The sequence below is a fragment of the Centropristis striata genome, chromosome 15, assembly GCF_030273125.1.
Source record: "Centropristis striata isolate RG_2023a ecotype Rhode Island chromosome 15, C.striata_1.0, whole genome shotgun sequence".
Lineage (NCBI taxonomy): Eukaryota > Metazoa > Chordata > Actinopteri > Perciformes > Serranidae > Centropristis > Centropristis striata.
Genome location: NC_081531.1, coordinates 28,534,268 through 28,544,009, shown reverse-complemented (window position 1 = coordinate 28,544,009; position 9,742 = coordinate 28,534,268). Strand labels below are relative to the sequence as shown.

General features: G+C 37.8%; 1 protein-coding gene across 1 annotated transcript; it reads right to left on the bottom strand.

Annotated features, from left to right (window-relative positions):
- Positions 1-2,331: 2,331 nt before the first annotated feature.
- On the bottom strand, positions 2,332-9,568 carry slc46a3 (solute carrier family 46 member 3). The gene is made up of 6 exons (XM_059351568.1): positions 9,458-9,568; positions 8,722-8,921; positions 6,863-7,745; positions 5,636-5,719; positions 5,276-5,432; positions 2,332-4,462 (listed from the first exon to the last, which is right to left on the bottom strand). The coding sequence occupies exons 2-6, from the start codon at positions 8,899-8,901 to the stop codon at positions 4,345-4,347; spliced, it is 1,422 nt and encodes a 473-aa protein (XP_059207551.1). The 5' UTR covers positions 8,902-8,921; positions 9,458-9,568; the 3' UTR covers positions 2,332-4,344.
- Positions 9,569-9,742: the final 174 nt, after the last annotated feature.

The window sequence follows — 9,742 nt, the reverse complement described above, 5'->3', positions numbered from 1 at the left end:
AAAGTGTGTCTTTTCCATTTTAATGGTGATTTCCCATCTTCTTGTGCAAATCACAACAGTGTAACAGACATATCCCAATAACAAACAGAACCAATTTACAGCTGAGCTGATAACTATATCCATGATGCATTGTGTGTAAGTCTAGTCTGATCTTCTACAGCATAATCATTTTAGGGCATTATATTACTTTGCCGCCATCTCATTCATCTCTTGTGGTGTGGGCGTTATTAATATGCTTCTCTGTCTCCACACTAACACACTAGTCCAGTAACTAAGCATGCAGTCTGATGGGATCACTGCCAGATTTTTCTGATCCATTCATCATCCATGAGACACACAGCGTTTGCACGCTTACATGCCTTTCCTTGAATCACACATCTCTCCCAGAGACGGGGCGAGTCTAAGAAACACATGCATGTATGCACAATGACTGCCCTTCTCTGTAGAGGACAAAGGCAGGAGGTGGGAACTGTGGAAAATGCAGTACAGGAAAATCAAATACAATAATTTTAAGGTGTGAGACGAATGAGAAAACAGTATCAAATGTTGAAAGCATTCATTGCTGGGGAAAAGGGCTATTTTTCCTTCTCCAGATTCAGTTTAAACACCAGGAATTGGTCACCAACATCATTTCTGGTATATTATTTGCACTGAGTGACTTATGTTCTGCTCATAAATGACGTTTTTCTTGTATTGGGGACTATGACATTGTGTGGAGACAGCTCCTAATTAGTTATCAGATCTTTTAAATTACCCTGTGGTTTCACTGACAATATAATCAGGTTTGCTATGGTTAAATTTAGAGTCATCAATGGTCCCTTTGTAGCCTTTGAAAGAAACAGGGGAGTCTAGAGCAAAGTAAACTTCAACTAGCTAGATTCACAGCTACATTTATGGGTTTTTTACCAATTTCTTTTATTGTCTGACAAAACAAATGATAAAAAGATAGATCTTTCCTTTTAAAGCATGTCTACAACAGCTGGTATTTTGTTGTTGGCTGGTGGTATTAGAGGTATCATAGCATGACACTGTGTAGTCATGCCTTGTCTAGAGCAAGAGTGACCCCTTGTGGTCAATAAAACAAGGGCAGAGTCACTTAAACTGCTCTGTTTCTGACCTGCATAGGAAATTAAATCAGTTTCCTCTGGAAACAGATTTATTAAAACATGCTGGTATGGGCATAATAACAGAGGGGATAGAGTTATCACTCCCGCAAACTCTATGGTGTAGATTGGCCCTTACTACCGGGTGTAGGATTGCTCTAAGACACTGGAAAATAAGAAATACTATACAATTTAATGAATGGTTGGAAGAAATGAACAAAATAGCCAGCTACGAACAACTGATTTTCAGACTGAACAATAAGGAGGAGATATTCATGAAACTATGGAGTCCCTACATGAGGCTCGTGCGAGAAAGGATGATTGAAGGATCAGTGGAGATGAATTCTTAAGTAGACGGGAGCTGTGTCTTGTCTGGGACAGAAGTCTGATATGTTTTGGGTTGGTGACGGTGAGGGTGGGGGAGTCAGGAAGGATGCTGGAGGTGTTAACCCTGTGTATGTAGATATGTGTAATTATTTTTATGATTGGATTACTTTTAGTTTTTGAAGAGTAATTGTTTTTCTGTGGGTGTATTTTCTGTTTTTGTCTTTTATCTCATGTTGTTACGTCCCTGTTATTGTTCACATTCATGTATGTTGGTCTTTTTGTTGTACTGTTAAAAAGCAATAAAAAGTAAATAACCAAAAAAAAACCATGCTGGTATAACTCAGCATCCACTTATGAATCTTTCTCTTAACACCCATAGTTTTATACACAATAGAAAATGGCAAAAAAAAAAAAAAAAAAAGTTACATATCTGCCCCAGAAAAGCAGGATTTCCTTCACTATATGAAAGCATTTGATTTTGTTGCTACTGACATTAAGTTGATGCTTAATATTCATGGTTTAATTTGTTTCATTCAATCTCCTTAAGGTGTTCTGTTGCTGAATTTCACAACCCAAACTAAACACGGTCTGCTTAGCATTAATTATTCTCCCTCAGGGTAAAGATCTTCCTGCAAAAACACCTGCCCCCAATTTTTCCGCTTGCACATAAATCTCCATTAGTGGAATTTTTGGCTAACAATTTAAAGATATGTCCTTTACAAACTTATAGGGAAGATTGTATGTTCAGCAAACATAAAAAAATCTTCCTTACTGACGGTGTTCTTTGGGACAGCGTTAGAGAAAGTCACTGTATTCTCCATAGAAAACATTTAATATCATTTATTTTATTTATTATTTATTCATTTTAAATTGTACTTACAAAAAAGAAATAAGCATACACAATAAGGAACAAGATAATAGATACCACAGGTAAAAAAAAAAGAGAGAGAGAGAGAGAGAGAGAGAGAGAGAGAGAGAGAAATGCACCAACTACTTCTCCGTGCTTCCAGTTATACTTCCATGACGCATCATTTGGAATTGAGTCACAAACACTCTGAAGTCCCCCATAGCTTATCTGTCTAAAACTACACCTGAAATGTCATCCTGCTTTGATGTAATAATTGTGGCAGAGCTAAAGCTACATACGGATAATATTTCCATCCTATCTAATAAGCATACCATTTTTAAAAATTATTATATTTAACTCCAAACTTCACCCTGACTTAATAAAACCACACGTCTAGTCCTTTTTTTATCATCCCTTAGGTCACAAAATATTTACGTTGGAGGACAACCATAAAATTCTATATATGGAGACCATTCGTTTCTTAAAAAGCACTTATCCCTTGCTCCTTTTAAAACCCCATTCCTCCATCTGAATGTTAATTATAATATTTAATATTTTTTAAGTTTTGCATCACTTAATGCAGGTTTTAGAAGGGTGGCATGTTTTAAAATCAATCTAATCTGCATATTTGGTGCTTTGCAGGAAATATCATTTTTGAAACGTGACAGGGGAGCTCTTTGTAAAGGCATAATTGCCATTGCACTAAAAAAGGAGAAACCAAAAGAATTAAGGCAGAACAGATCTGAATCACTTCATACAACTGAAACTCTGAAAACAAATGGTTTGAAAACTGCAAAACATATCACACTGTAAAAACTGTATCAAAAAAAATTACTCTTATGAATGTGTTAGTCACAGTTTGGCCTTTTGGAGGTATTACTGTGTGAGGGGTCCTACCATTCTTCATGGAAGAGCTGTTAGATTGGATGCACCTCACTTAACATCCAATATCTGCTCTATGAGCTATGTATGCTACAACCTTGGCATGTAACCTATGAAACAATGTTCTTGTAAATAAAATAAAAATTCCCTGTTTCAGAACCTGTCTGTACAGAAGCCCCGAGTGGCAGGTGAGAAAAGAAAAATCTGATCATTTAAAAAAAAAAATCAGATCTACTGTAAATTCGTTCTCCCCTGTGCTTATGACTTAAGAACAGGAGAAAAACAGGTTTTGCCAAGACATTATTTGTAAGTTCCTTATTTTCCCTCTGTTAAAAAGGTGGGGACAAAAGCTTTGCAGGGTTTATTTTATTTATATTTTTATTTCCCTCCTTTGATTATCCTTCTCAGTCACTTTTCTTTCCTATGAAACCAGGTAAAAAAAATATTTTTGTCGATGGAAAATTGGAAGGATCATTTTGGCAGAAATACCTTCATACGATCATGGGTTAAAAGTGCATTTCAGCCTCTTGTGGCCTAAAATGAGTATTATAGCAACAAACTCAGACAAACCCAAAAAAAACCCTCTATTTTTCCCCACCTGTTTCACAGATGAACAAAAATAAGGAACTTAGAAAAAAACTTGTATCCTGGAAAGAAAAGTTTTCTTTCACCTGTTCTTAAATAACTCTAGACTTACCAATTGGATCACCAGATTGTTTCTCTCTCACCTGCCCCTCAGAGCTTCCACATTAACCCACAGCCCCCTGTGGTATCCACATAATATTCAAGTTAAATTCACAAACAACCCCAGCAATAAGAAATAAGAGATGAATCTGTAACCTGCATTATTACATCCATACATCCACCAATGAAGTATTTAGTATACCAAATGTTTTTGGTGATGGTTTGTTTGTCTGTTTGTCAATAGGATTATTGAAAAAATACTGTCCTGATTGTCATGTAACTCTGTTAAAGGTGTAGCACAGGCCAAGGAAGAACCTATTACACTTTTGAGTGGATCAAATCACAGTGCAGATGCACAAATTATTTTTCCCTTTTGCTAACATTGCGATATATGGTATGGTCTGAGCTGAGCTACATGTCATTGAAAAAGTGCCTGAGAATAAATCACTTAAAAGGAAGAAAATCACAAAGTGCTGCTGAGGCTTTGACAGCCCACGTGTCTCAGGTAAGAATAGGAGTGTTGTCGTTCTGATCTTCATAGAGATCTTCCTCTCCTGAGAAGACTGGCTCTGGCTTTTTGACCTCTTCGGTAACATCCACTCCAACCAGACCCACTGCCCTGAAATGTGGAAAAACAAGCAGAAAGAAGCAGAAAAACATGGTATATATTAACATTTTTCCAACGAAACTGGGAAACTGTCTTCTCATGGTATCAAAATAGTCCCTCTCTGCACACCTGCATCAGCTTGCCTGACTGCTGAACCAGTGGCTTTGTGATTCTATAACTACTCACCGTGTAACAGAAGAAGCAGTGCATGTGACAGAGATGGATTCACTCAAGGAGTTTTATGTTTCACACTACACTTCCCTGACTGACTCAGCAGTACTACTCTGCTAACTCAGTGTTAAGAAAAACACATGTAAGAACACAGTGTACCACAGATAAGTATCTTTTTTATGGCCTCCATTGCTATTGAATAAGACATGTGGATGCTAAATCAGTTAAAATGGAAAAAAAGAAAACTTAATGTACAGGTCAGAGGTTTCTATTATTATATGAACAGGAAAAAATGTGGTGAGGCGTTGAATGTGATGAATGCGGTAATGAGGAACTGAGTGTGTTTGCTTTCTGAGGGCCCAGAACAAGGAAGACATTTCCTTTTTTCTAGTCAGGGAAAACAGTTACAGTGACTCAGCAGAATAAAATAAAAAATGCAACTTAATCCACAGCTTTAGACATGTAGCATATCTACACTGCATAAACTGCTCTCTTTATATTGTAGAATGAACAAATGCATTTTGGTCACATACTCTCTAAATACCTTATGTTTTGAAATGTGTGATTGTATGCTTTGATTGTAAGCATTTGCTCTTTCAAGTAAAATGTGCAAAAAAGCACTGGTTTACTGTTATGGTATCTACATTGGCTTACCCCAGGACAATCAACGGGACAGCACAGAGTCCGGCAGACAACAGGAAGACGAAGCCAGGATACCATGCCACCGTAGCAGCATAGACGGTGTTGAAGACTGCGCCTGCTACATTAGTGGTTAAACTCTCCAGGAAGGAAAGACAGGCAAACAGGGCTCCTGCAAAACAGAAAATCAATTAAAGAAATGATAGGGTGACTAAAAACATGATATTCCTAAAATGAAACAGATTCCTTTGCTCGAAGGGAAAGGAATGCTTTGGATCATAAAGTCGCTGTGACAGGCAACTCTTCAATGGACTCTGACTCTACAAACACACGGACACGGTTCTGTGGCTCTTGCAAAGCCCTGAACCAACTCACCCTGCTCAGACTTTGGGATGATCTTTGATATCATGGAGCGCAGAACAGGGAAAGGCATGATAGCCAGAAGCATCGGCACCCTCACTAGAAAAGAACACAGACTTTTTATTATGCATCATGATGTAGGGATTGTGGTGATCAATTTTAAAATACTACAAAATACATATTTCATAGTTGCTGAAGGTTATGTTTGTAAAAAGAAGCAAAACATGAATTAGTTTAAAAAAGCAATGCAGTGATAAAATCCATAATTATATGTTCTTATTGGTTTACAAGGCAATAATCTAGTAAAAGACACCGTATTGTAACCCTCGTAACATTGCTACAGCTTGTAAAGGTGGTATGAAAGGTTACTTCTATTTATATTTTTTCTGCAGCTAAAAAGTATCTTGTTTTTCTTAGCATGTGTCCCGTCTTTTTAATGCCTTGTCTTTTTCATATACAGCATTTTTGCCTCTATTATTATCAATAGAGACAAATATTTGTTTGTTATTAAAGAAAAAAAAGCAGACATGCCCACAAATCTAGTGCATAATTTCACAACACAATAGTATAGATCCAGTGGTGGCAGAAGTACTCAAAATACTCAGTTACAAGTAAAGGTCCTGCATTCAAAATGTTACCAGAGTAAAAGTATGCAAGTATTATCAGCAAAATGGACTTCAAGCACTTGTTACATAGAATGGTTCCTTTCAAATGATTGTATTGCTATAGAATATTATTTTATCACAAATGAATAAAAATAAGGGAATTGCAATGTTACAGTTCATCAATTAGCTGCCAATTTTAAATACTTTGTATACGACTGGGTAGCTTAGCAGTATAGTCAGCAGTGTCAAGTAATTGTCTTGCATGCATTTGTCTCTGAAATGTGGCACAGTAAATATTTGCAGTATCATAAAATTGAATTACTCAAGTAAATAAAAAGTATGTCAAAATTGTATTCAAGTACATGACTTGAGAAATGTACTTAATTACATTTCACCACTGCTAATATCTGTCATAAAGGTGTAGCTAGTTAATAATCATCAATAGTCCTCATCAAACTATTTAAACATTTGTCTGAAAACAGGGAAGAGAAAATTAAACCAGGTGCAGGTTTCAATTCTGTTTCTGCACATACTGGTACTTGTTGACAACCAGCACACAAGGCTTTGTTAAAAAAAATGAGAGATTCAAAACTATTGTACAATATAGCAGCACAGATGTTACGCAAGTTTTTCTCACCTATAAACATCAGTAAAGTGGTTTTAGCAAAGGCCAACAGGATCATGCCTGCTATGACGGACAGGATCCCCATCAAGACAATAAGCAGCTGGGGCACGCCGCAGTATGTGAACGCCATCACTCCGAGAAAACTGGTCACAAACACAGTGGTGGACAGCGCTGAGCCGTAGCCAATCAAAATCTCAGTCCAGCACAGCGGCTCGCCCAGCTCATATAGTGTCACTAAGGAAATCCCACCCACGTAGGCAAAGGAGAAACTGGTGAAGATGAGAATCAGGAGGACCAAGACAGTTCTTGTCCTGCAGCTGGCCCCTGTAAACATGCGGTAGACCCCGTACATCATCTGCTTCATGGCTGAGGACTGAGGAGATCCATCTAGAATAATGGCATCAGTGGGAGCTTTCTTCACAGTCTCTTCTAGAATGAAGATTGCATACAGCAGAATCAAACACTGACACAGTGCAGAGGTTAGGAAAGGCCAGTTAAAGCCTGCAGCTCTCAGAAAGTAGCCTGTTGATATTGAAGCCACCCCTGACAACAGGCCAATCATCATGTCCACTCCTGCCATGCGCATCGTCTTCTGACGACCATCCTCACACAAGTCTGCTATGTAGGCAAAACAGCCCCCCAGGAATGTGCCCAATCCACCAAACAGAGAACTGAGGAGCGAAGAGCCAATGAGCAAGTAAATGTTGAGCTCAAAGTAGGACACGGTCAGGAAGGACAAGGTGTAGATCAGCGTGCCGATCAAAGGCATGATGATTGTGATTTTGCGTCCTCCTCGGTCACTATAGGCCACAAGCATGAGGGTGACGACCAAAGAAGGGATTGTGGAGAAGAGCTCTGTGTAAAGGGAGAAGAGAGATGCTTGTCTCTGTACCTCCTGGAAACACACAAGAAAAAAGAATGGTGAGTGTACAAAAATCATGTATGGGCTCACACAGGACTATTTGCTGACATGAGAAGGCAAAATAACAACCCTCATCTATCCTAAAAAAAAACACAAGTTATACCAAAGTAGTGAAAATTGAAAGTCACGCAAAACTAGAAAAAGCACTTCTTCTTCTCACTTCTCCGTTGTGTTTCCTTCTTAGAAGGAATTCTTAGATTCATGTTTCTTTAAATCATTTTTATAATGTGGAGCATTGTAGATGTATTTGCTGTGAGTTAATAAGTGATTACATGCTCTGAAATAATGAGAGATTTGACAAATGATCATTCTCTAGCAAACATGCTGCTACAATAGTGTGTCAGTCAGCTTGTGTATGAGTTCAGAACAGTAAACTTTAGTCACACTCTCCCTTGCATATCACCTAATAGTGCAGAAGCTGAATCAGTTCTTTTTCACTGAGCCATGTTGCAAGAGGGGTGACTGAAAGGTTTATAGACAAATATATGCTGTATCATCTCTCCACCTATGGAGCATTATTGTTTGTTGAGCTCCAGGTTACTTGAAGAAGCCAGACTTGTTTTTGGTCGGTAAGACAACAAACAAAAACCCTCACACAACAGCTATTGTCACCATTGAGTCAGTGTCACATGCATGGCACTGTAGGAGCCAGAAAACACAAGGAAGCATTTTTCTATTTTTTTCTTTCCTGTTTCTAAGAGATGTGCAAATATAGCTCTTGAATAATAAAATTGTTGAAGGAATAGTATTGGTGCCACGAAAAAATCTCAGTATTTGTTTTACTGAAAATGTTACACAGGCCGATACTGGAAAAGTTATTATAAGAGCATTAATTCTTAGCACGTTGTGGAAGGGGGAGAAAAACTTGTTTTTGGTACTTGAGAATGTTTATTAAGTATATGAATTACTTAAATGCAAACTGTCTGACATCCAGTGTTTAGTGACTGACCTCATGGTAGCTGCTGCTGTTGTTTTCTGCACATCTGGAGGAGTTGTCAGAGATGGGATAGGAAGTGTTTGTCAGCTCCTGCCAGAGCCTCCGGTACACATACTGCTGCACGAGGGGATAGATGAGAAAGCTGGAGAAAGCATAAAGTGCAACCACAGGCTCCACCAAGAAAAGACCCATTTTGTGTGCTGCAATATTCCCTGAAAAACAGATGAAGAGAATGCATTGAAAAATTAATATGAACACGGATAAAAGGGGAAAAAGACAGATATGAGGCGGATTTTAAAAAGCATGGCAATGTGTATATAATACAGTGCCATCTTTGTTTTAAAAATAACTTAACCAACTTAGATTCAAGTAAATTGCTACTTTCAACATGACATTTCAACATCAGGCACTGTGCAGAGCATTGACATGATCCACAGTTGTCTTTAAATAGTACAAAACTAATTCAAGTCATAAGACAGAGTCTACGTGGAAGTTCAGATAATACTTGTTTTGCTGTTTATGATGATTATCGTGCAGAAGAGAGTTACAATATATAATCGATCCAATATTATCTGACAGATTGAACATTAACAATAATGTAAGATAATAAACATGTTATGTACAGTTTGTTTGCAGGAGGAGCTCTATCGGGTCAATATTTAGATAACACACAAAGAGAGACAACAGCTAACCTTCACCTTATTTTCGTGAATAAGATGTTGACAAGCACATGAAGTAAACGGCTTACCTTTTAAATTGTCGCTTATATCATGTCTTAATCAATCAATTTTCTCCTGCAAGCCATTCTGTTTACGTTTTCAGTCAGAGCTCTTATTTTATAGCGAATCGTACGACGTTATTATGAAACTCACAAGTCCAGCCCCTTAGTGATTTATGATTGGACAGCACTTTTTCAAGGGACTGTTTATTGGATCGTTGGAGCTGTCAATCATGACCAAGATCGGGCGAGAACATTTTGTGACTTTCTTGTTGCGTGCCCTTTGTGGCATATTAACGTGTATTTTAAAAAAAC